This window comes from Hypanus sabinus, chromosome 7, assembly GCF_030144855.1.
Source record: "Hypanus sabinus isolate sHypSab1 chromosome 7, sHypSab1.hap1, whole genome shotgun sequence".
Taxonomy (NCBI): Eukaryota; Metazoa; Chordata; class Chondrichthyes; order Myliobatiformes; family Dasyatidae; genus Hypanus; species Hypanus sabinus.
The window spans coordinates 61,980,551-62,007,472 of record NC_082712.1 but is presented as its reverse complement, the minus strand read 5'-3'; the positions used below and the strand labels follow the sequence as shown (position 1 = coordinate 62,007,472).

Below are 26,922 nucleotides of genomic sequence, written 5' to 3'. Positions count from 1 at the left end.
AGTGAATGGAGGGAGATAGGTCATGTTCAGGCAGATGGCACTAATTTTATTTGCCATCATAGTTGGCGGAGATATCATCAGCTGAAAATCCTGTTCCTGTGCTGTGCTGTTCAATGTTCTCACCATCTAACTTACAGCCGTGCTCTGCCTCAAGTTTGCTGGTGGAGTAGACCTAGTCTGCAATACAATTGTTTAAACTAAATTGCCTCCATTCTAGAATTAAAGTCACTACAACTCTGTCCATTGAAATATTGCTTGTGCATAAGCACTTTCAGAGACCAAACTCCAGTTCATTGTTGAATCATTCACTGATGCGTGCAAGGGAATGGGGACCTTACACTAAGTATCCACAGAACAGAGGTCATCTACTAACCTGCCTCTGACAATAAAATTCCATAATGTGACCCTTGAAAACATAACCTCTTTCCATATCGCAGGAGCCAATTCCCACCATAGCCAAACATCGATGATTAAATTCTCCGAGCTTTGTCCAGACAGCATGGTTTCTACAGCTCATTGAAACAACAACGTTGCATTCAACGCCATCAAGACCAAGGAAATGATTTTAGACTTTCAGGTTCAAGGTAATTTATTATCAAAGTATGGACACAGTACCCTTACAACTTTGAGATTCATCTTCTCCAGACAGCCACGAAGCAAAGAAAACCCCGAAAGCTGTTCAAAGAAAAACATCCCCACCCCCACGTGAAAATCAAAAAGCAAATAGTGCAGATGGCAACAAGAACTCCACACCCAGGTAAAAAGAAGCAAGCAAATTGAAGGGGTGCTTGTGAAAATACACACCAGTCCTCATTGAGGGGTCAGTGTGGGAAGGGTTTGCAGATTTAAGTGCTTGAGAATCAACACCCTGGGCCCAACACATTGATGCAATCATGAAGAAGGTATGCCAGCAATTCTACTTCGTTAGGAGTTTGAGATTTTGTATATCACAAAGACTCTAACAAATTCTGTAGCAGTACAGTGAGAGCACTCTGACTTTTTGCATTACAACCCAGTATAACGATTCCATTCCACGGGATTGCAAGAGGCTGCGGAGGGTCCATCATGGGTACAACCCCCAACCCCTACCACCCAGGACGTCTTCAAGAGATAGTGACCAAGAAGGTGGCATCTATCATCAAGGACCTTCCCCATCCAGTACATGCCCTCTTCCCATTTCAACCACTGGGGAGGTGGTATGGGAGCCTGAAGACTCACAGTCAATAGTTCAGAAACAGCTTCTTCCCCTCCACCATCTCATCTCTGAGTGGTCCTTTAACCCATGAACTCTACCTTGTTGCTCTTTGAATTTCTGTTATTTATTTACCTCTGCAATGTAGTAGTTTCATGTCTGCACTGTAGTGCCACCAAGCAACAAATATTTGTGATTCTGGTTTTCTTTTATACTGCTACTTTTAACTTCAGCTAGCTAGTTAACTGAAAGTAAGGAGGGGTGATAGGCAGATGGGAGAGAGAAGAGTGGAAATAGCAACAGAGTCTCGAAGGTAGTAGATGAACACAACAAAGAAGAAAAGGTCTGCAGATGCTAGAAGCCCAAGCACCACGCACAAAATACTGGAGGAGCTCAGCAGGCCGGGCAGCACCAATGGAAAAGAGTAAACAGTCGACGTTTCAGGATGAGAACCTCTCTCGGGGCTGGAAAGGAAGGGGAGAAGATGGAGGGTGGGGAGGAGAATGAACAAGATGGTAGATGATAGGTGAAACCAGGAGAGGGAGAGTGGGTTGAAGTAAAGAGCTGGGAAGTTGATTAATGAAAGAGATAAAGGGCTGGTGGGGGGGAGGGGTGGGTTTGGAATCTGATAGAGGATAGAAGACCATGGAAGAAAGGGAAGGGGAGGAGCACCAGAGGGAGGTGATGGGCAGGAAAGGAGATGTGGTGAGACAGGGAAATGGGAATGGGGAATGGCAAAGGACAGGGGAAGCAATTACCAGAAGTTTGAGAAATCGATGTTCATGCCATCACACAGACGGAACATAAGGTGTTTCTCCTCCATCCTGAGTGTGGTCTCATCGCGGCAGTAGAGGAGACCATGGGCTGATTTGTCGGAATGGGAATGGGAAGTAGAATTGAAATCGGTTGCCACCGGGTGACAACAAAATGTTGCAGACAAATGAATCTGATAGGAAATGAAGTTGGAGCTAAATAAAGAAATGGGCAACCCAACAGGAGAAGTGTGTTAAGTGAAGGACAGATGGAATGGTGGAGGAGGGAGAAGAAATGTGGTGAGGCGCGTGTAGAAGGAGCTGAGTAGATCAGGAAAGAGAGAGAAAAGGGACGAGGGAGTGAGTTATCTGAAATTGGAAAAATAAGTATTTCTCCAATAAAAACAATGCAGAATTTGCAAATGTTCACTTCATTAAAATGATGATCTGTTTGCCAGTTGAACTGGCTGTAAAATATCTCACAGCACTATCTTGTAAAAATGTAATGTATTTTGGTGGAGAATTGTGGTTATTATTTAATCCATAGTTGGCATCACTTAAGCAGTGTTATCCGAACAGTCTCATGTTGTGGGATTTCACTTTTTTCAAATTGGCTACCTGCATTACTGAGGTGTTCTCTCTTCCCTCATTTAATTTCCCCAATAATGCAACTCTTACTCAGTCATCCATCAAATGTCAGAGATTATTACAGTTCATTTCAGAGAACATTGGTTTATGCTGAGCACAATGGAAAATTGTAATTTACCCAATGAGGCAATTGAGAAAAGTGACATGAAATTGGAAGCATTCCTTTGAAATGTAATTAATCCCTCTGGGACAGAGACAGAAAACTTCAGCTATTCGAGTGTTCTAACTTTGCTTAGGCCAAATGCATTCACAGTTGTGACAGCCTCCAGATCATTAGCTCCATCTGCTGGATAGGTATAGTAATTACATGTGGTGAGAAGTATTGTTTCAAAGTTCAAAGTAAATTTCATATCAAAGTGCATACATGTCACCATATACAACCCTGAGATACATTTTCTTGTGGAAAATGTTATTGTTGATAACCATAACAGAATCAATGAAAGACCACCCAACTATGGTGTAACCAGAGTGCAGCAGACAATAAACTGCAAATATGAAAAGAAACAATAATAATAATAACTAAGCAATAAATAATGAGAACACGAGATGAAGTGTCCTTGAAAGAGAGACATTGGTTGTGGGAACATTTCAATGACGGGGCAAGTTGAATGAATTTAGACCATAAGACCATAAGATATAGGAGCAGAAGTAGGCCATTCAGCCCATCGAGTCTGCTCCACCATTCAGTCATGGGATGATCCAATTCTTCCAGTCCTCCCCACTCCCCTGCTTTCATCCCATACCCTTTGATGCCCTGGCTAATCAAGAACTTATCCATCTGTGGCTTAAATACAGCCAATGACTTTTCCTCCACAGCAGCTCATGGCAAGAAATTCCACAGATTAAACACCATCTGACTAAAGTAATTTCCCCGCATCTCAGTTCTAAATGGACATCCTTCAATCCTGAAGTCATGCCCTCTTGTCCTAGACTCCCCTACCATGGAAAATAACTTTGCCATATCTAATCCATCAGGCCTTTTAACATTCGGAGTGTTTCTATGAGATCCCCCCTCATTCTCCTGAACTCCAGGGAATACAGCCCAAGAGCTGCCAGACATTCCTCATGTGGTACCCCTTTCATTCCGGGGATCATTCTCGTGAATCTTCTCTGAACCCTCTCCAACGTCAGTATATCATTTCTAAAATAAGGAGCCCAAAACTGCACACAATACTCCAAGTGTGGTCTCACGAGTGACTTATAGAGCCTCAACATCACATCCCTGCTCTTATATTCTGTACCTCTAGAAATTAATGCCAACATTGCACTTGCCTTCTTCACCACTGACTCAACCTGGAGGTTAACCTTTAGGGTTGCTTGCACAACGACTCCCAAGCATCTCTGCATTTGAATCCTCTCCCCATTAAATTATAGTCTGCCCGTTTATTTCTTCCACCAAAGTGCATGACCATACAATTTCCAACATTGTATTTCATTCGCCACTTCTTTGCCCATTCCCCTAAACTATCTAAGTCTCTCTACAGGCTCTCTGTTTTCTCTGTTAGGAAGTGGAGGTGCTGCTGTGCCTTCTTGTTCAGGGAGGTGACATTAAGGGGCCGGGTGAGGTCATCCATGATGTGAATTCCCAGGAACTTGGTGCACTTGACTCTCTGTATGAAGGAGGCAGCAGAATTTACTGAGGGTCTGCTTTGTTTACATTTAGATGCTGAACCCCCTGTGATTGACAGGTGCCGCTCACCACCACCCATCCTGACACACGAGGAAGTGTATCAAGCCATGTGGGAGGAACCACAGTTTTCAGATAACTCAGGTAATGTGATCAGCAGATTTCAGAAATTAGACCCGATTCATTAAACTGTACAATTCCAAAGCTAAACTAATGCTGTTTGTTTCATTATGGCTGTATATTTCAGTAGCTCTTTCCTGTTATGAAGGAAGTTGTTTGTTCTGAGTTGGGGATATCAGAAGCTGGAGGAAGGTTATTTTGCTCAGTTTATTGAGTAATGACGAGGAAGTCAGCACCTCAGCTCCTCCCAGACCACACTACTCTGGAGGTCAGGGGATGATCTTAGGGCCAAGCTATCGGCTTCTAGGGAGGATTAGAGCCACAGAGCTCATGGCCTGAGACCCCTTCATCATAAATGCCTCTTCCTACCTATCGCAAGAAGAAATTCTGGCTCAGCATCCAAGTTATCTCTGTGTGTTTGTAGTTCTGTGAAGATGATCTGTTCTTCCAGGCTGCCATCCAAATGGTGAAGACAGGTTTCAATCCAAAGATCATGTGGAGGAGCAGGCTTGTGTGGGTTATCTTGCCAGAATGGGTGAAATGCTGAGTTCCATTAATCAACACCTTCCACTCACTGTTAGGTGCTTCATTGAAGATTAAGAAGACTCATTCACTTGGTGATTTCCTCCCTCGAGGGGAGACGATCATACGCTACACTGCAACTGACCCTTCTGGCAATAAGAGAACTTGTGACATCCAAATCATCATCAGAGGTAAATGCATACTGCAGTATAATCCACATCATAAAATATAACATGTTATACTGGTGTTAACATTTCAAGGTAGTTCAGAAAACAGCCAAGAGGTTGGTAAGTCAACTTTCTTTTAAAGCAGTGAGTTCTGGAATTTGCTTAAAATAGTAGTGGAAATAAATGCAAAGAAGATTTTCAAAGGGAAATTGAACCAGTATCTGAAGAGGGAAAATTTGTAAGGTCAGTTGAAGAGGAGCTGGGGAGAAAGGGTCAAATTGATGATGTGTGTTAAATAACCAGCACAAGATAAATGGGCCAAATAGCCTCTGCTCATTCTATAAGATTCTATGCTGACAACATTAAAAAGCTTCAATGTTGCAATAATATCCAGAAGGCTGAGATAAAGAGAAGGTGCGAAATTCAATTTGAATGATTGAAGTGTTGCAGGGAGTTGTGGGAACTGGGTAGAGAATATAATAGTGAATGTTAGGTGCAGGTGGAAAGGTCTGTCATTGGGAAACATTGTAAATAATATAATAGATCAGTTGTCTATTGCTCAGCAATTACTCTTTTCCATCATTAGCAGATTAAAAACTAACAATTGGTCCACTATTCTACAGAGGGGGTGCTGCCAAAGTCAAATGTTACTTCAATCTCAATTGCAGAATGTGTGTCACACTCAGTGGGTGAGATGCAGCATTCTTAATACAACTTTGCTGGTTAATTTACATTAGAGGGAAATTTTCCTGTATTTATAGTCAAATCCCCCAGGGTTATTTAAGTCCAGCAGATGTATGAATGTTGGTTTAGAAGACAATGCTCCAAGCCAACCTCATTCTACTTTGCCTTTATTCATTTATGGGATCTGGATATCACAGGCCCTCCGGGATGTATTGTCCTCAATGTTGATGGTGAGTGTTGTGACTGTCAATGAAAGCTGGTCGTATAAAAGTCGTTATTCAGCACACACAAGCTGGCAGCATTTGGAGTCACTCTGGAGAGAGGCTCCCTGAATCAACATTATATCACATTTTTATACGTTAAAGATCAAAGGTAACAACAGAACAATTTCTATAGTTACAACGCATTCATGATACTTCCTTTCAGTTACACATCATTTTCAAACACCAAGATCTTCACACTAACACACCCAAAATGAGTTCATCACCACTGTCTCTGAGCTACATTCATGCATATGCAGACATCTCAGGTCAATAGGGTATTTCTTAGTTAATGGGGTCTTTCCCAGTTTGCAATCAAACCCTTTCTGCAGCCCTAGGAAGGCCATTGTTCTGAGCTGCATTTTAAATTCAATCTACAATCCACATTCAGATCTGAAGTCCAGTTGCTGATGAAATTAACATTTGCCCTATTCCATATCTCCAGAATATTGCCCTAACAGTAAGCCGTTCTCTTGAACTGTTACAGATCTTTTGACAAAGGTAATGTTACAATGCTGTTGAATGAGAAACAATTGGATTTAGACCTAGCAGCAATGAATGAACAACCATTTTCAAGGCAGGGTAATACACAATTAAATATGAACTCATAGAAAGTCATCTCCCTGTTCCTGGATCTCTTTTCCTCCTTGGTGGTAGAGATCATGTGTTTCAGAGCCACTACATGAAATAATGGACAGCCCACAACATTATTGTATTTGTCCTTTCTGGTGATTTTGTCACAGGACAGAGAGCTGCTGTTGAAAAAGTGTTGTCCCTATGCATATTGTGAATCTTACATCTACTGGCCACAATGAGTCATCATTGGACAATAATCCTTTGTGATTATGCCAACTTCTTGTGTCTTTACAGCTAAATCTATCCAGGCAAGTGGGTTTTAGTCTGGTTAGGATACCAAAGAGGCCAATCACTTATAATTATACGTGTTTTCCTCAATAGATACTGTTTGTGGAGTACCCTTTACCCCTTTAAATGGAGGCTTCTCCTGTGTTGCTGACGACTTGCGTGTGAATTGCACATTGCACTGCTTTGAAGGATATGGGCTGGCTGCTGAACAAAGTGAAAGTTACTATTGTGCTCATGATGGTGTGTGGATTCCACAGTTCTCTTCTGCAAGGCCTGATTGCTCTTGTAAGTAACATTGACTAGATAGGGCCATGGGTTAGCTTTCCTCCATCAAAGTCTGTCTGAGATTGGTAACATGAATCTGGAAGAATTGGCAATGGCTGCATCTCAGCAGCCTTGGTAGTAGATGTTATTAACATTATAGATGGGGTTACAGATCTAACACAAAGATCAAATGCCATCTGAAATCTATTTATTGGATGAGTCTAACTGTGAACTCTGGAATTGATCATTTTGGGAATGGAAGAGAATCAATTTGCTGTCCTACACATTTTATTGGACAGAGGGGTTTGGGATTGATTTTGAGTAAAATCAACAAGCTCTTGAATTGGTATCCTGCTTTGAAGAAGAGGGTAATGTTAAAAAAAATCCACAAGCTGAGATAGGAATTTCCCCCGGAATTGTAGTGAAGAAGCAAGGGGGTGGGGGGGGGGGGTAGAAAGGTGAAACCGAACTCATTTCCACTGGGTTCTAACTGCTTGCTTCTTTCCAAATTCTGACAACACCTTACATTTCCCTAATACTTTACACAATGGACCAAAGTGTTTCACAATCAATTACGTACTTAATTGAAGAGCAGTCATCACTGTAAGGTAGGAAACAGCAGTCACTATACAGATAACAGTCTCCTATTAAACAATGGGCACCATAATTGAGGAATCTTGGTCAGAACACCGAGGAGAATTCAGCTGCAGTCTTTCATGTGCTGTAGCATCTTCTGTGCCCACAGCAGGGAATAAGAAGTGCCTGAGTCCAACATCTGAATGCCTCCAGAGGTATGGCTTATTCTCAGCAATGAGGTGGCATGTAAGCTTAGGTGTTTGTGTTCAGCTTTCTGACGTGCAGCTAGGATTCACGGCTTTGTATTATAGAGGCAAGAGCACTACCCAAGAAGCCACAGGGCTGCTTCAGAAACTGGTCCACGTGTATCCATTGATTCCTACTCCTGCTCTCAGTTGTGAGCTAAATTCCTAAAGGTGAAAATATGGACACATAATCAATTACTTTTCTCTTCCTCGCCAACAGGCCACTGAAGGAGGTGGAGGTGGTGGGGGGGGGGGGGAAGTAAATGGTCAATGTCCAATGTCTTTCAGCCAATTGAGGTCGTTGGCTTCCCCACCTGAGATATGCATGTGACTGTTGGAGATGAGAGGGGTGGAGACCAGAATGTCAAATTCATTATGGATCTGGTCCAGTAGATGTCAGTATGAAGGGAAAGGTGAGTTTGGACTGGTGTAATGAATTAGAAACATAGAAAACCTGCAGCACAATACAGGCCCTTCGGCCCTCAAAGCTGTGCTGAACATGTCCTTAACTGAGAAATTACCTAGGGTTATCCATAGCCCCCTATTTTTCTGAGCTCTGTGTACCTGTCCAGGAGACTCTTAAAAGAACCTATCGTATCCGGCTCCACCATCGTCGCCAGCTACCCATTCCATGCACTCACCACTCTCTGCGTAAAAAGCTTACCCCTGACATCTCCTCTGAACCTGCTTCCAAGCACCTTAAAACTGTGCCCTCTCATGCTAGCTATTTCAGCCTTGGGAACAAGCCTGTGACTATTCACATGATCAATGCCTCTCATCATCTTATACACTTCTATCAGGCCACCTCTCATCTTCCATTGCTCCAAGGAGAAAAGGCCGAGTTCACTCAACCTATCCTCATAAGACATGCTCCCCAATCCAGGAAACATCCTTGTAAATCTCCTCTGCACCTTTTCTATGGTTTCCACATCCTTCCTGTAGTGAGGCAACCAGAACTGAGCACAGTACTCCAAGTGGGATCTGAACAGGCTCCTATATAGCTGCAACATTACCTCTCAGCTCCTAAACTCAATCCTATGATTGATGAAGGCCAATGCACCGTATGCTTTCTTAACCACAGAGTCAACCTGCGCAGTAGCTTTGAGTGTCTTATGGACTTGGACCCCAAGATCCCTCCCATCCTCCACACTGCCAAGAGTCTTACCATGAATACTATATTCTGCCATCATACTTGACCTACCAAAATGAACCACCTCACACTTACCTGAGTTGAACGCTATCTGCCACTTCTCAGCCCAGTTTTACATCCTATCAATGTCCCGCTGAAACCTCTGACAGCCCTCCACACTATCCACACACTCCCAACCTTTGTGTCATCAGCAAATTTACTAACCCTCCACTTCTTCATCCAGATCATTTATAAAAATCTCAAACAGTAGGGATCTCAGAACAGATCCCTGAGGCACACCACTGGTCACCAACCTCCATGCAGAATATGACCCGTCTACAACCACTCTTCACTTTCTGTGGGCAAGCCAGTTCTGGATCCACAAAGCAAGGTCCCCTTGGATCCCATGCCTCCTTACTTTCTCAATAAGTTTTGCATGGGGTACCTTGTCAAATGCCTTGTTGAAATCCATATACACTACATCTATGCTCTACCTTCATCAATGTGTTTAGTCACATCCTCAAAAAATTCAATCAGTCTCGTAAGGCACGACTTGCCTTTCAAAAAGCCATGCTGACTACTCCTAATCATTTTATGCCTCTCCAAATGTTCATAAATCCTGCCTCTCAGGATCTTCTCCATCAACTTATCAACCACTGAAGTAAGACTCGCTGGTCTATAATTTCCTCGTCTATCTCTATTCCCTTTCTTGAATAATGGAACAATATCCGCAACCCTCCAATCCTCTGGAACCTCTCTCGTCCCCATTGATGATGCAAAGAGAGATGATGATGATGCCATAGGCTCAACAATCTCCTCCCTTGCATCCCACAGTAGCCTGGGGTACATCTCATCCGGTCCCGGTGACTTATCCAACTTGATGCTTTCCAAAAGTTCCAGCACATCCTCTTTCTAAATATCTACATGCGCAAGCTTTTCAATCTGCTATAAGTCATCGCTACAATCACCAAGATTCTTTTCCGTATTGAATACTGAAGCAAAATATTCATTAAGTACCTCTGCTATCTCCCCCGGTTCCAAACACACTTTTCCACTGTCACACTTGATTGGTCCTATTCTCTCACATCTAATCCTCTTGCTCTTCACATACTTGTAGAATGCCTGGGGTTTTCCTTAATCCTGTTCTGCCAAGGCCTTCTCATGGCCCCTTCTGGCTTTCCTAATTTCATTCTTAAGCTTCTTCCAGCTAGCCTTATTATCTTCTAGAACTCTATCATTACCTAGTTTTTTGAACCTTTCATAAGCTCTTCTTTTCTTCTTAACTAGACTTACAACAGCCTTTGTACTCCACTGTTCCTGTAACCTAACATCCTTTCCGTGTCTCATTAGAATGTACCTATGCAGAACTCCACACAAATTTCCCCTGAACATTTTCCACATTTCTTCCATACCTTTCCCTGAGAACATCTGTTTCCAATTTAAGCTTCCAATTTCCTGCCTGATAGCCTCATAATTCTCCTTACTCCAATTAAACACTTTCGTAAAGGAGATAGAATTGTGATCACTATCTCCAAAACACTCTCCCACTGAGAGATCTGACACCTGACCAGGTTCATTTCCCAATAAGAGATCAAGTACAGCTGTAGCGTTCTCGCTCGGGTGTAACTGAAACGCCAAATTAAATGCCGAGATAAACCACAGTCAATGAAACAAGGTCGCAGTAAGATTAACCATTTACTGTTCACTCTTCACATTAACATATGGTGAAAACTGTTGATAAAACAATACAAGATTGATACAGTATTTGTTCCCTTCTTGATATCACATTTCCATTGTAAATACTTGTAAAAGTGACTATAACTACATTACATTAAAGTGCAGTATACAGGCAGAGTTTACCTACGCCATTGACTACTTTAAATACACTTCAATGCAAACTATCTGCAACTCTTTAACTAACGAAAACATAAACATTATCGACCGTCGTTACTTTTAACAGGATCGGCGTTAACATCTTAGTTCAACATATCGATTATCTATTAACTTACAGCGTTGTTATCACTGTGATTTCTAATGCTTGCAAAACAACTCCTGCTCAGGTCTGCCTCATGGTGAGCCCCCACCCTCGTGTCGATCTCAAACCAGTATTTTCCCACGAGACGCGGCGAAACCCGATGTGACGTCATCGCATGCCGATATATTTTACAGGCAATGAATATACTTTAAACACTTCTAATTCTAACCAGAAAATACTAACAAATGAATTACTAAGCGAAAATATTATAAACTAAATAACTGCCATAAAGGCAACACAACAACCTCTCCTCTTGTAGGTTTATCTACATATTGTGTCAAGGAACCTTCTTGAACACACCTAACAAACTCCACCCCATCTAAACCCCTTGCTCTAGGTTCATGCCAATTGACATTTGGGAAATTAAAATCTCCCATCACAACATTCTGTTATTATTACATCTTTCCAGAATCTGTTTCCCTATCTGCTCCTCGATGTCCTTGTTACTATTGGGTGGTCTATAAAAAACACCCAGTAGAGTTATTGACCCCTTCCTGTTCCTAACTTCCAACCACAGAGACTCTGTAGACAATCCCTCCATGTCTTCCTCCTTTTCTGCAGCTGTGACTATCAGGACTAATAAAGGGTCTTGGCCAAAAATGTCAACTCTTTATTTCTCTCCATAGATGTCTGCTGAGTTCTTCCAGCATTTTGAGTGCATTACTTTCCCTTTTGTGGGAGCTTGGCAAGCAAATTTCCTGTCAAGTTCCTCCAGCTTTTTGTGTTTGTTGCTCTAGATTTCCAACATCTACAGAATCTCTTGTTTTCAATAGGAAAAGTAATAACAAGGTAGTTGACCTGAAATTCAGCACTGGTTGATAGAACTTAGTATGCTTTGCAATTGTAGCTAGGTTTTGAAATCTATGAATCTCCCTCCGTTAACCCATTCTTATCAGTGGAGAAAGGTTTTGGAGGAACGTGTTGGGAACAGTTGGAATTGGTGCACTGGAGGCACATGAACATCCAATTCAGATGGTTTCAAACCATGATAGCATGATCACATTCTGTGCTCGGCTTCTCCTAGGTGAAGAAGAATTGCTCATTCTGTTTTGTTCCTGTTGGGCACATGGTGATTGTCACTCCAAGCTTTTCCTCTCACCTGTTGGGTTTGTTCCTCGCTGAGCTCTCCACCCTGACTCAGTCCAGTGACTTTTCCAGTTGGCCATGATTAACACAAGAACGTTCAGCTATTCTGCATGAACACTGGTTGACACTGGAGGGAATTGCCCATACACTGGATTTTCATCAAATATCCTCCTGCGTACCTTTAGGGGGTTTTACAGGGTGGCGATCAGGAGCAAGACTGCTCAAGGGAAAAGAAGAGTCCTTATACAACAGCTGAGATATTTCAGCATTAAGGTAGACATGGGTTGCATTGTTGTTCCAAGACACTAATTGCTCGCTGGACATATTTGCTGAGCTATTAGAGGAATGATTTTGAGGCCCATTTGTATTGATATGTTTGCTTTACCTGAATGTTTCATGTCTTTTTGAACTACTGCAGTGAAACGCCTTGGGAATAACGGCCACAAGAAATTCGAGGTGCAGTACAATGTCAACCAATGTGAAGACTTCACTCTACTGAACAACTTCGCAATAGCTTTCAACAACACTTTAGCTGAAATGGTAAAACCAGTACTCGTGCTATGTCGTTGAATGCAGGGTGTTTAAGAGTCTTTTGAATTTCTACCACAAGGTGATCAGTTATTAAGTATGTTAAAAGTGGGGAGTGATAGGTTTTTGGACATTTGTGACAGTCAAACAATTTAGAGGTTCAGCACAAAAGTGGACTTTAAGGCATAGGATCAGCCATGGCATTAAATGATACAGCGGGTTCAGAGTGCTGTTTGGCCTAAATCTCCCTCCCACTTTCACAATGGTAGCTTTTCACACTTACTCTGTCCTGATGAAGGGTCTCGGCCTGAAACATCAACTGTTTATTCCCATCCATAGATGCTACTTGACCTGCTGAGCTCCTCCAGCACATTATGCGTATTGCTCTAGATTTCCAGCATCTGTAGTATCTCTTGTTTCCACTATTAACAGTGCTCACATTGAATACACAGGTATATTGTCAAACGGAATTTCATGCTCACCTAGTAAGGAAGAACTAGGGCAAGTAGGATAGGTTCCAAGGAGTATCTTCAAAGAGGAGAGAGACTTGGAAAGGTTCTGGAGGAAATTCCAGAGACTATGCCTTAGGCAGTTAAAAGAATAGCCTCAGATTGTGAGTGAAGTAAATGAATGATGCACAAGGTGTCTGAATTAGAGGAATCAGAGGTCTGGGAGGAGAAGGTTTTATTTTCTAGCATAGAGAGTGGGATTCCATTGAGATACGTTAGCAAAAGGAAGTGACCTTTGAAACTGAGGCTTTACTAGGCATTGCCGTGCCACATCTAGTTCCCTACAGCCCTCACTCTGCCCGATTACCCGATTATACATAGATATAACCTGACTGATGTTCACGCCTGGATTCAAGCAGATGTTGGCTGAGTTCTTCACATTTTTTATTTATGATTTATTTTTATTTTTATTTAGAAGTACAGCATGGAATAGGCCCTTCTGGTCCCTCGAGTTGTGTCACCCGAGCCTAATCACGGGACAATTTACAATGACCAATTAATCCACCAAATAATATGCTTTTGGTCTGTGGAAGAGAACTGGAGGAAACGCACACATTCCACGGAGGATGTGCAAAGTCCTTACAGAGGATGCAGGAATTGAACTCTGAACTCCAGCACTCTGAGTTGTAATAACGTCACGCTAACCACTACGCTACCACGGCATCTCTTTCTAATTGTTGAAGTCCTGTGGTGTGTTTTTTCTTTCTTTCACTGTCTTTAGGTTCCGTTCCTTTGTGGTGAGGATAATGACATTGAATGTGAAATGGAAGAGTTACCCAAAGTGCAATGCTTGGAATACAACTATAACTATGAAAATGGTTTTGCCATCACAGGTATTGCATTTGACTTTCATCCTGTTGTAGTGTGGCATTTGCTGGTGAAAATACATTTGCTGTCCAGTTACTACCCTCCACTTGAAATACTGAAAAAGTCAGATAGCATCTCTGGAAAGACTATCACTATTAGCATTTCAGAGTCTGATCGCAAATCCCTTGTTCAGTCCCTTCCTACCTACGTCCATGACATTTCACACGCTCTTGATCTTTTCAATGATTTCAGGTTCCCTGGCCCCGATCATCTTATTTTCATTATGGATGTCCAGTCCCTATCCACCTCCATCCCCACCAGGAAGGCCTCAAAGCTCTCCGTTTTCTTTCTGGACCCCAGACCCAATTAGTTCCCCTCCACCACCACTCCTTCATTAGCTGAAACTTGTCTTCCCTCTTAATAATTTCTCTTTTGGCTCCTCCCACTTCCTTCAAGTAAAAGGTGTAGCCGTGGGCACTCACACGGGTCCCAGCTATGCCTGCCTGTTTGTCGGCTACGTGGAAGAGTCCGTGTTCCAAGCCTACACTGGTGTCACCGGAAACTTTTCCTACACTACATCGATGCCTTCCTGCATCAGTCTGGACCTCGTCGAATTCATCAACTTTGCTTCCAACGTCCACTCTGCCCTCAAATTTACCTGGTCCATTTCCGACATCTCCCAGCCCCCCTCCTTTTCGATCTCACTGTCTCGATCTCTGGAGACAACTTATCTACTGATGTCTATAGTAAACTCAATGATTCTCAGAGCCACCTGGACTATACCTCTTCCCACCTTGTTACTTGTAAAAGCGTCACCCCATCTCCACCGCATCTGCTCTCAGGATGACACGTTTCATTCTAAAACTAAGGAGATGTCCGCCTCCTTCAAAGAAAGGGGCTTCCCTTTCTCCACCATCAACACTGCCCTCAACCACATCTCTTCCATTTCACGCATGTCTGCCCTCACCCCATCCTTCCACAACCCTACCAGCGATAGGGTTCCTCACCTCCCACCCCACCAGCTTCTGCGTCCAGCACATAACACTCCATAACTTCTGCTATTTCCAGTGGGACCCGACCACCAAGCACATCTTTCTCTCCCCCACCCCCCGCCACCTCTGACACTTTCTGCTTTCATCAGGGATCACTCCCAATGAGAATCCGTTGTCCATTCATCCCTCCCCACTGACCTCCCTCCCGGCACATACCCTTGCAAGCGGAACAAGTGCCACACCTGCCACTACACCTCCGCCCTCACTACCATTTGGGGCCCCAAACAGTCCTTCCAGGTGAGGCAACACTTCACCTGTGAAACTGTTGTGGTCACATACTGTGTCCAGTGCTCCCGTTGTGGCTGCTGTATATCGGTGACACCCGACACAGATTGGGAGACTGCTTCACCGAGCACCTATGCTCCGTCTGCCAGAAAAAATGAGATCCCCCAGTGGCCACCCATTCCCATTCTGACATGTCAGTCCATGGCCTCCTCTACTGTCACGATGGACCACACTCAGTTTGGAGGAGCAACACCTTATATTCAGTTTGGGTAGCCTCCAACCTGATGGCATGAACATTGATTTCTCAAACTTCCAGTAATGCACCCCCACTCTCTCACCTTATTGCTTTACCTGCCTATAGCCTCCCTCTGGTGCTCCTGTGGCTTTTCTTTCTTCCATGGCTTTCCGTCCCCTTCTATCAGATTCCACCTTGTCCAACCCCGTATCTCTTTACTTCACCCTCCCCCCACACCATTTCCCCATCACCTTGTGATTCTTCCTCCCCTCCCCCAACTTTCGTACTCTGTCTCCTCATCTTTTTCTCCGGTCCTGATGAAGGGTCTCGGCCTGAAACATCAACAGGCTTGCAGAGTACCTCCAACGTTTCCCGTCTGTCACTCTGATTGCGAGTCATAACTCTATAATGTTAACGTTCTCCACAGTTGCTCTAAGAACCAGCTGAGTACTTTCAGTATTACCTGATTTTATTTCGGATTTCTAAGCATGCAGTAATTTGCTTTTGTGCACTCTGTTACTCTTCAGGAATCTTCTGGAAAGTCGGGGGGGGGGGCTGTTGGCAGAGGAGTTTAGGACGGGGATTTGGAATGTCGGGGAGGGGGTGTTGGCAGAGGAGTTTAGGACGGGGATTTGGAATTTCGGGGAGGGGGTGTTGGCAGTGGAGTTTAGGACGGGGATTTGGAATGTCGGGGAGGGGGTGTTGGCAGAGGAGTTTAGGACGGGGATTTCGAATGTCGGAGGGGTGTTGGCAAAGGAGTTTAGGACGGGGATTTGGAATGTCGGGGAGGGGGTGTTGGCAGAGGAGTTTAGGACGGGGATTTGGAATGTCGGGGAGGGGGTTTTGGCAGTGGAGTTTAGGACGGGTATTTGGAATGTCTGGGAGGGGGTTTTGGCAGTGGAGTTTAGGACAGGGATTTGGAATGTCAGGGAGGGGTTGTTGGCAGAGGAGTTTAGGACGGGGATTTGGAATGTCGGGGTGGGGGTTTTGGCAGTGGAGTTTAGGACGGGTATTTGGAATGTCGGGGAGGGGGTGTTGGCAGAGGAGTTTAGGACGGGGATTTGGAATGTCGGGGAGGGGGTTTTGGCAGTGGAGTTTAGGACGGGGATTTGGAATGTCAGGGAGGGGTTGTTGGCAGAGGAGTTTAGGACGGGGATTTGGAATGTCGGGGAGGGGGTGTTGGCAAAGGAGTTTAGGACGGGAATTGGAATGTCGGGGAGGGGGTGTTGGCAAAGGAGTTTAGGACGGGGATTTGGAATGTCGGGGAGGGGGTGTTGGCAGAGGAGTTTAGGACGGGGATTTGGAATGTCGGGGAGGGGGTGTTGGCAGAGGAGTTTAGGACGGGGATTTGGAATGTCGGGGAGGGGGTGTTGGCAGAGGAGTTTAGGACGGGGATTTGGAAAGTCGGGGAGGGGGTGTTGGCAGAGGAGTTTAGGACGGGGATTTGGAATGTCGGGGAGGGGGTGTTGGTAGAGGAGTTTAGGACGGGGATTTGGAATGTCGGGGAGGGGGTGTTGGCAGAGGAGTTTAGGACGGGGATTTGGAATGTCGGGGAGGGGGTGTTGGCAGAGGAGTTTAGGACGGGGATTTGGAATGTCGGGGAGGGGGTGTTGGCAGAGGAGTTTAGGACGGGGATTTGGAATGTCGGGGAGGGGGTGTTGGCAGAGGAGTTTAGGACGGGGATTTGGAATGTCGGGGAGGGGGTTTTGGCAGTGGAGTTTAGGACGGGGATTTGGAATGTCAGGGAGGGGTTGTTGGCAGAGGAGTTTAGGACGGGAATTGGAATGTCGGGGAGGGGGTGTTGGCAAAGGAGTTTAGGACGGGAATTGGAATGTCGGGGAGGGGGTGTTGGCAAAGGAGTTTAGGACGGGGATTTGGAGTGTGGGGGAGGGGGTGTTGGCAGAGGAGTTTAGGACGGGGATTTGGAATGTCGGGGAGGGGGTGTTGGCAGAGGAGTTTAGGACGGGGATTTGGAATGTCGGGGAGGGGGTGTTGGCAGAGGAGTTTAGGACGGGGATTTGGAATGTCGGGGAGGGGGTGTTGGCAGAGGAGTTTAGGACGGGGATTTGGAATGTCGGGGAGGGGGTGTTGGTAGAGGAGTTTAGGACGGGGATTTGGAATGTCGGGGAGGGGGTATTGGCAGAGGAGTTTAGGACGGGGATTTGGAATGTCGGGGAAGGGGTGTTGGTAGAGGAGTTTAGGACGGGGATTTGGAATGTCGGGGAGGGGGTATTGGCAGAGGAGTTTAGGACGGGGATTTGGAATGTCGGGGAGGGGGTGTTGGCAGAGGAGTTTAGGACGGGGATTTGGAATGTCGGGGAGGGGGTGTTGGCAGAGGAGTTTAGGACGGGGATTTGGAATGTCGGGGAGGGGGTGTTGGCAGAGGAGTTTAGGACGGGGATTTGGAATGTCGGGGAGGGGGTGTTGGCAGAGGAGTTTAGGACGGGGATTTGGAATGTCGGGGAGGGGGTTTTGGCAGTGGAGTTTAGGACGGGGATTTGGAATGTCAGGGAGGGGTTGTTGGCAGAGGAGTTTAGGACGGGAATTGGAATGTCGGGGAGGGGGTGTTGGCAAAGGAGTTTAGGACGGGAATTGGAATGTCGGGGAGGGGGTGTTGGCAAAGGAGTTTAGGACGGGGATTTGGAGTGTGGGGGAGGGGGTGTTGGCAGAGGAGTTTAGGACGGGGATTTGGAATGTCGGGGAGGGGGTGTTGGCAGAGGAGTTTAGGACGGGGATTTGGAATGTCGGGGAGGGGGTGTTGGCAGAGGAGTTTAGGACGGGAATTGGAATGTGGGGGAGGGGGTGTTGGCAGAGGAGTTTAGGACGGGGATTTGGAATGTCGGGGAGGGGGTGTTGGCACAGGAGTTTAGGACGGGGATTTGGAATGTCGGGGAGGGGGTGTTGGCAGAGGAGTTTAGGACGGGGATTTGGAATGTCAGGGAGGGGGTGTTGGCACAGGAGTTTAGGACGGGGATTTGGAATGTCGGGGAGGGGGTGTTGGCAGAGGAGTTTAGGACGGGGATTTGGAATGTCGGGGAGGGGGTGTTGGCAGAGGAGTTTAGGACGGGGATTTGGAATGTCGGGGAGGGGGTGTTGGCAGAGGAGTTTAGGACGGGGATTTGGAATGTCGGGGAGGGGGTGTTGGCACAGGAGTTTAGGACGGGAATTTGGAATGTCGGGGAGGGGGTGTTGGCAGAGGAGTTTAGGACGGGGATTTGGAATGTCGGGGAGGGGGTGTTGGCAGAGGAGTTTAGGACGGGGATTTGGAATGTCGGGGAGGGGGTGTTGGCAGAGGAGTTTAGGACGGGGATTTGGAATGTCGGGGAGGGGGTGTTGGCAGAGGAGTTTAGGACAGGGATTTGGCATGTCGGGGAGGGGGTGTTGGTAGAGGAGTTTAGGACGGGGATTTGGAATGTCGGGTAGGGGGTGTTGGCAGAGGAGTTTAGGACGGGGATTTGGAATGTCGGGGAGGGGGTGTTGGTAGAGGAGTTTAGGACGGGGATTTGGAATGTCAGGGAGGGGGTGTTGGCACAGGAGTTTAGGACGGAGATTTGGAATGTCGGGGAGGGGGTGTTGGCAGAGGAGTTTAGGACGGGGATTTGGAATGTCGGGGAGGGGGTGTTGGCAGAGGAGTTTAGGACGGGGATTTGGAATGTCGGGGAGGGGGTGTTGGCAGAGGAGTTTAGGACGGGGATTTGGAATGTCGGGGAGGGGGTGTTGGCAGAGGAGTTTAGGACGGGGATTTGGAATGTCAGGGAGGGGTTGTTGGCAGAGGAGTTTAGGACGGGAATTGGAATGTCGGGGAGGGGGTGTTGGCAAAGGAGTTTAGGACGGGAATTGGAATGTCGGGGAGGGGGTGTTGGCAAAGGAGTTTAGGACGGGGATTTGGAGTGTGGGGGAGGGGGTGTTGGCAGAGGAGTTTAGGACGGGGATTTGGAATGTCGGGGAGGGGGTGTTGGCAGAGGAGTTTAGGACGGGGATTTGGAATGTCGGGGAGGGGGTGTTGGCAGAGGAGTTTAGGACGGGGATTTGGAATGTCGGGGAGGGGGTGTTGGCAGAGGAGTTTAGGACGGGAATTGGAATGTGGGGGAGGGGGTGTTGGCAGAGGAGTTTAGGACGGGGATTTGGAATGTCGGGGAGGGGGTGTTGGCACAGGAGTTTAGGACGGGGATTTGGAATGTCGGGGAGGGGGTGTTGGCACAGGAGTTTAGGACGGGGATTTGGAATGTCAGGGAGGGGGTGTTGGCACAGGAGTTTAGGACGGGGATTTGGAATGTCGGGGAGGGGGTGTTGGCAGAGGAGTTTAGGACGGGGATTTGGAATGTCGGGGAGGGGGTGTTGGCCGAGGAGTTTAGGACGGGGATTTGGAATGTCGGGGAGGGGGTGTTGGCAGAGGAGTTTAGGACGGGGATTTGGAATGTCGGGGAGGGGGTGTTGGCACAGGAGTTTAGGACGGGAATTTGGAATGTCGGGGAGGGGGTGTTGGCAGAGGAGTTTAGGACGGGGATTTGGAATGTCGGGGAGGGGGTGTTGGCAGAGGAGTTTAGGACAGGGATTTGGAATGTCGGGGAGGGGGTGTTGGCAGAGGAGTTTAGGACAGGGATTTGGAATGTCGGGGAGGGGGTGTTGGCAGTGGAGTTTAGGACGGGGATTTGGAATGTCGGGGAGGGGGTGTTGGCAGAGGAGTTTAGGACGGGGATTTGGAATGTCGGGGAGGGGGTGTTGGCAGTGGAGTTTAGGACAGGGATTTGGAATGTCGGGGAGGGGGTGTTGGCAGAGGAGTTTAGGACGGGGATTTGGAATGTCGGGGAGGGGGTGTTGGCAGTGGAGTTTAGGACGGGGATTTGGAATGTCGGGGAGGGGGTGTTGGCAGAGGAGTTTAGGACGGGGATTTGGAATGTCGGGGAGGGGGTGTTGGCAGAGGAGTTTAGGACGGGGATTTGGAATGTCGGGGAGGGGGTGTTGGCAGAGGAGTTTAGGACAGGGATTTGGCATGTTGGGGAGGGGGTGTTGGTAGAGGAGTTTAGGACGGGGATTTGGAATGTCGGGTAGGGGGTGTTGGCAGAGGAGTTTAGGACGGGGATTTGGAATGTCGGGGAGGGGGTGTTGGTAGAGGAGTTTAGGACGGGGATTTGGAATGTCAGGGAGGGGGTGTTGGCACAGGAGTTTAGGACGGAGATTTGGAATGTCGGGGAGGGGGTGTTGGCAGAGGAGTTTAGGACGGGGATTTGGAATGTCGGGGAGGGGGTGTTGGCAGAGGAGTTTAGGACGGGAATTGGAATGTCGGGGTGGGGGTGTTGGCTGAGGAGTTTAGGACGGGGATTTGGAATGTCGGGGTGGGGGTGTTGGCAGAGGAGTTTAGGACGGGGATTTGGAATGTCGGGGGGGGGGGTGTTGGCAGAGGAGTTTAGGACGGGGATTTAGAATGTCGGAGAGGGGGTGTTGGCAGAGGAGTTTAGGACGGGGATTTGGAATGTCGGGGAGTGGGTGTTGGCAGAGGAGTTTAGGACGGGGATTTGGAATGTCGGGGAGGGGGTGTTGGCAGAGGAGTTTATGACGGGAATTGGAATGTCGGGGTGGGGGTGTTGGCTGAGGAGTTTAGGACGGGGATTTGGAATGTCGGGGTGGGGGTGTTGGCAGAGGAGTTTAGGACGGGGATTTGGAATGTCGGGGGGGGCTGTTGGCAGAGGAGTTTAGGACGGGGATTTGGAATGTGGGGGAGGGGGTGTTGGCAGAGGAGTTTAGGACGGGGATTTAGAATGTCGGAGAGGGGGTGTTGGCAGAGGAGTTTAGGACGGGGATTTGGAATGTCGGGGAGGGGGTGTTGGCAGAGGAGTTTAGGACGGGGATTTGGAATGTTGGAGTGGGTGTGTTGGCAGAGGAGTTTAGGACGGGGATTTTGAGCCTGAAGTTGAAGTGAGAGATCAGCCAATTAGGAAGCAGAACAGCTGGCAAAGCAGAGAGACAATTTGCAAGTCTGGTATCCTGGGTAGAATGAATCTGCAGGCAAGCTTGTGAATTTCATGTAGAGGACATTAAAAATTAGCCAGTCTGATTTGATGGGTGGTGTTGCTAATATTGAAACATTGTTCAGGGGGATTACTGCAGCAAGAGTGATGGGTGATGATAGAATAGCCAAAGCTACTGGTGGAACCATTTCAAGGGACTGATGGGCTTGTTTATGTGCCTTACGTTCATATCAGTATAACATATGGTTTAGTTAAATATAACTATTTGCTTCCTGGAACAACAATCCTCCACTCTTCTGCAAACACTCATTCACTTCCTTTTCCAAAAATTCCAAGTATATTTATTATCAACGTATGTATACTTCATACAACTTTGAGATTTATCTCCTTACAGGCAGCCACAAAACAAGAAACCCAAGAGAACCCATTAAAAAAAAACCCGATATACACCCAGTGTGCAGAGAGAGGGAGAAAAACCAAATTGTGCCAACAATAAAAGTAAGCAAATAGCCTTTCGAACAAAAGTGAGTCCCCAGACACGAAGCCGAGAGCAGCCGGAGCAGGCCCACTGCCTCAGATTCAGTTCATCACACAGCGAAGCAAAATGTCATGGACCCTGCAGACACGAAGCCCGAGGCTGGCCCACTGCCCCAGACTCAGTGCAGCGAAGTGCACCGCAGACGTGGCAGAGCAGTACATAGAACCGGCCTGAGCCTTGCCTCTGATCCCAATCCCCCAAACCTTTTGATCCATCTGGACCGGCATTTAAATCTTCCAAACATCTCACTCTAAGACCCAGGCCCTGTTGCTTCAATTCACTCTGAGCCTGGACCCCACCATCACATTTCGGCCTGTACCTGACCTTCTCCTGTGTTATTAAAGAGATTTCTCACAACATCGCTAGAAAAATGATTTCTCATTGCTTCCAGTGTTAAGTATTGATCCACACTAACAAGATACACATCTTGTTATCAGGGACAGGATTATGGGGAGACAATTATGAGCCATTGAATGAAATGGATTATCCTTACGATGAACCGGAGAATTCCCGTCGATTACAAAAGCGATCAAGCAAACAAGAATACTTAACTGTATCTCCAGTGAAGTCAGCCCCGAAAACAAAGAGACAATCTAATAGGAGAATTAGCATTGCTGCACAAGAAATCGACCATAAGATCAATCTGGTATTTAACATCAGTGGTAAGTACAAAGGTTTAATAATCTGCTACATTTGTACAACATCAGCACAATCATCTCAGATAAGTTGGAGAATTAGATAATAAACTGAACAAGAATGTTAGGTCCTGATTGCAAGGTCTCGAACTGAAACATCAACAGTTCCTTACCCCACCTCACAGATGATGCTCGATCCACTGAGTTCCTGCAGTGCATTGGTCGTTGTTCCTGCAGTCTCTTTTTTGTCCTCATTCAAGTCCATTCTGCCTATGATCTTTTCAACACTATCTATAAAACAAGCAGAAGTCCAAAGCCAATTGTGGAAAATCCTTGGTACAAGACGGATTCTACACCCCAATCATTTTTAGGCTGCACAGTAGCTCAGCAAGTAGTGCTGCTCCCTCACAGCTCCTGCAGTCCAGGTTTAATCCTAGTGCTTTCTCTCTAGAGTTTGCATGCTCTTCCTGCAAACCATTTGCATTTCCTATCCCATTCCACAGATGTGTTGGTTGGTGGGTTATTTGGCTACTGTACATTATACCTTGTGTAGGTGAGTAGTCAAATATTCAGAATTGAAATTGGTTTTCTTACAATCATATGTACCAAGATACAGTGAAAAGCTTGTCTTGGATACCATTTGTACAGATCGAATCACTAAACAGTGCACTGAGGTAGAACAAGGAAAAACAATAACATAATGCAGGATACAGTGTAACAACTAGAGAGAAAATGTAGTGCAGGTAAACATTAAGGTGCAAGATCATAACGAGATGGATTGTAATGTAAAGAGTCTACCTTATCATATCAGGCAGCCATTCAATGGACCTATAAGAGCAGGGTAGAAACTTTCCTCGACTCTGGCTTTCAGGTTGAAATTGATGGGCATGCAACGAAAGTAGCCTTTAGGGAAATAAGTGTGAGAATTAGAATAGTGAGAGACAACATAACTCCTTGGGACAAATGTGCTCTTCCACATCAAAAGGAATGAGAGAAATTATCAGCATACACTTGTAAGCATCACGCTGATAAACACTGGCATTATGATGTCACCGCGAATGTGCTTTTCAAAATGTCCCAATGCATTTTTACAGCACTGAAACATTTGTGAAATGTACTTTTGTGATGTACAAAGCAAACAGGTAATTTGTGGAGCGAACTGCCAGAAGAGGTGTAATTAAAATGTTTAAAAGATATTTGGACCACGACTGTAAACTTTGTTGGGAGTGAGTCACTGTTTGTGCCAATAAAGCAAAAGGAGGTGTAAATGGAGTGGCTGTTGTTGGAGAGGGCAGTGTTGGAGTCTGGCTTGGGTAAGAACAGAAACGGGGTCTAAGTAAGTTTCCAGTATGTTTTTTTTCTGATAGTGCACTCATAGAATGGGTTCAGAGTTAGTAGTGAGAAAGGGAACATTGGAAGACCTCCAGTCTCCCTGATAACTACATCTGCATGAAGTGCACTGAGCTGCAGATCCTTAGAGACTGTGTTAAGGAGCAGGAGCTGCAACTCGATGACCCTCGGCTCACATGGAGAATGAGAGGTGATAGACAGGAGCTATTGACCCCGAAGTTGCAGGAGGCAGGAACCTGGATGGCTGTCAGGAGAGGGAAAGGGAATAGGCAGCCAATGCAGAGTACCCCTGTGACTCTTCTGTATACAGATTTGGATATGGTTGGGGGGTGGGTGTTGACCTACCAGAGAAAAGCTGCAAGCTGGTCTCTGACACTGTTTGGTTCCATGGCTCAGAAAGGAAAGTGGGGGGGGGGGGGTGGAGGAATAGAGGAAAACTGCAGTGGGAGGGGATTTGTTGGTTAGGGGAATGGAGGGGAGATTCTGTGGATGAGAATGAGATTCCAGGATGGTTTGTTGCCTCTGGTGCCAACATCATGGAATTCTTAGATTGAGTCCACAGCATTCTTAAGTGGGCCGGTGAGCAGCCCGAGGTCATGGTCTACATCAGTACCAATGACAAGGTGACAAGGTCCTGCAAAGTGAATTCAGGGAGTTGGGTGCTATGTTAAAGGGCAGGACCTCCAGAGTTGTGATCTCAGGATTGCTACTGTGCCATGTGCTATTGAGGCCAGAAATAAGGAGATTATTCAATTTATATGGAGGGCGGAGATGTGGAGGTGTGTCTCTACCAAAGGAGGTGTAAGAAGCTCCTCCCCAATGTTAGCCTGCAGATCACGCTTGGGCAAGCACCTGCTTAGCCTCTTGATCAGGGTTACGTGAAGCCTTGGGCGCAGCTGGTGGATGGTTGTATGAGCAGCTGGTGCGTATCACAAGTCCTGGTTACGTGACCGTTGACACCAGTCAGAAAATTTTGGAAAAGCATTGCCAATCGCTGAGATCACCCATGTTCCTGTCAGAATAAAAGGTAAGGATAACAGGTGTATGAGACCTTAGTTTTCAAGAGTTAAGTCTTAACCCTAGTTAAGAAAAAGGAGGAGCTAAATAGCAAACATAGACAGACAAGAACAAATGAGGTACTTGAGGAGCATAAGAAATACAACAGAACACTTAAGATGGAAATCAGAAGGGCTAGAAGAAAACATGGGGTTGCTCTCGCAGACAAGGTGAAGGAGAATTTTACAGCTATCATTTACAGATATTTTAAGGGCAAAATGACAGCAAGGGACAAAATTGGTCCTTCTGAAGATCAGAGTGGTAATCTATGCAAGGAGTGGAAAGAGACAGGGGCGAGTTTAAGTAGATTTTTTGCATCTGTATTTACTTGGAAGATGGATACAGTCTATGGAAGTGAGGCAAAGCTGCAGCGAGATCATGGGCCCTATACAGATTATAGAGAAGGAGGTGTTTGCCGTCTTGAGGCAAATTAGAGTGGATAAACCCCCAGGGCCTCACAAAATTTTCCCTCGGACTCTGTGGGAGGCAAGTGCAGACATTGTGAGGTGCCCGAGAATTGGAGGATAACTAATGTTCTGTTGTTTGCAAAAGATTCTATGAATAAGCCAGGAAATTATAGGCCAGTGAGCCTGACATCAGTAGTGGGAAAGCTATTGGAAGGTATTCTGAGGGACTGGATATATAAGTATTTGGATAGACATTGCCTGATTGGGGGTAGTCAGCATGGTTTTGTGTCAGGTAAATCATGTCCAACCAATCTTATTGAGGAAATTATCAGGAAAGTTGATGAAGACAAGGCAGTGGGTGTTCTCTACATGGACTATAGAAATGCCTTTGACAGGTTCCGATAGGGAGATTGGTCAAGAAAGTTTAGTCGCATGGCATTCAAGATGAGATAGTAAATTGGATTAGACATTGGCTTTGCAGAAGAAGCCAAAGGGTGGTTGTAGTTGGTTGCTTCTCTGTCTGGAAGCCTGTGACTAGTGGCGTGCCACTGCATCCATTATTGTTTGTCATCTGTGTCAATGATCTGGATGGTAAACTGGATCAGCAAATTTGTGGATGATACCAAGATTGGGGATGTAGTAGATACCATGGAAGACTATCAAAGCTTGAAGTGGGATCTGGACCAGTTGAAAAATGGCAGAAGGAATTTAATGCAGACAAGTGTGAGGTGTTATACTTTGGGTGAACCAACCAGAGTAGGTGAGTGGTAGGGCACTGCAGAGCGTGGTAGAGCAGAGGGATCTGGCAATATAGATCTATAGTTCCTTGAAATTGGAGTCACAGGCTAGATAGGATCACAAAGGAAGTTTTTGGCACATTAGCCTTCATAAATCAATTCACTGAGTACAGGAGTAGGGATGTTATGTAGAGATTGTACAAGACGTTGGTTGAGTATTGTGTGCCGCTTTAGTGACCTACCTACAGGAAAGATGTAAATAAGGTTGAAAGAGTGCAGAGAAAACTTACAAGGATGTTGCCGGGACTTGAAGACCTGAGTTATAGGGAAAGGCTGAGGAGGTTAAGACTTCATTCCCTAGGAAGTGGAAGACTGAGGGGGAGATTTTTTGGACAGGGTAAATGCAAGCTGGCCTTTTTGACTGAGGTTGAGTAAGACAACAACTAAAGGTCATGAGTTAAGGGTGAATGATGAATTGTTTAAGGGGCACATGAGGGGGAACTTCTTCACACAGAGGGTGGTGAGAGTAAGGTACGAGCGTCTGGCACAAGCGGTGAATGCAAGGTGGATTTGAACATTTCAGAGAAATTTAGATAGGTACATGGATAAGAGGGTATGAAGAGCTATGGTCAGGGAGCCAGTCAATAGGACGAGACAGATTAATGGTTCAGCAGAGACTAGGTGGGCCAAAGGCCCTGTTTCC

General features: G+C 46.0%; 1 protein-coding gene across 1 annotated transcript in view; it reads left to right on the top strand.

Annotated features, from left to right (window-relative positions):
- Positions 1 to 26,922, top strand: part of svep1 (sushi, von Willebrand factor type A, EGF and pentraxin domain containing 1) — a 259,210-nt gene that overhangs the window by 119,049 nt on the left and 113,239 nt on the right. The window contains exons 10-15 of the mRNA XM_059974816.1: positions 4,256 to 4,363; positions 4,921 to 5,052; positions 6,930 to 7,121; positions 12,590 to 12,711; positions 13,930 to 14,041; positions 22,472 to 22,696. Of these exons, the coding sequence (XP_059830799.1) occupies positions 4,256 to 4,363; positions 4,921 to 5,052; positions 6,930 to 7,121; positions 12,590 to 12,711; positions 13,930 to 14,041; positions 22,472 to 22,696 (891 nt within the window). The remainder of the gene's footprint in view (positions 1 to 4,255; positions 4,364 to 4,920; positions 5,053 to 6,929; positions 7,122 to 12,589; positions 12,712 to 13,929; positions 14,042 to 22,471; positions 22,697 to 26,922) is intronic.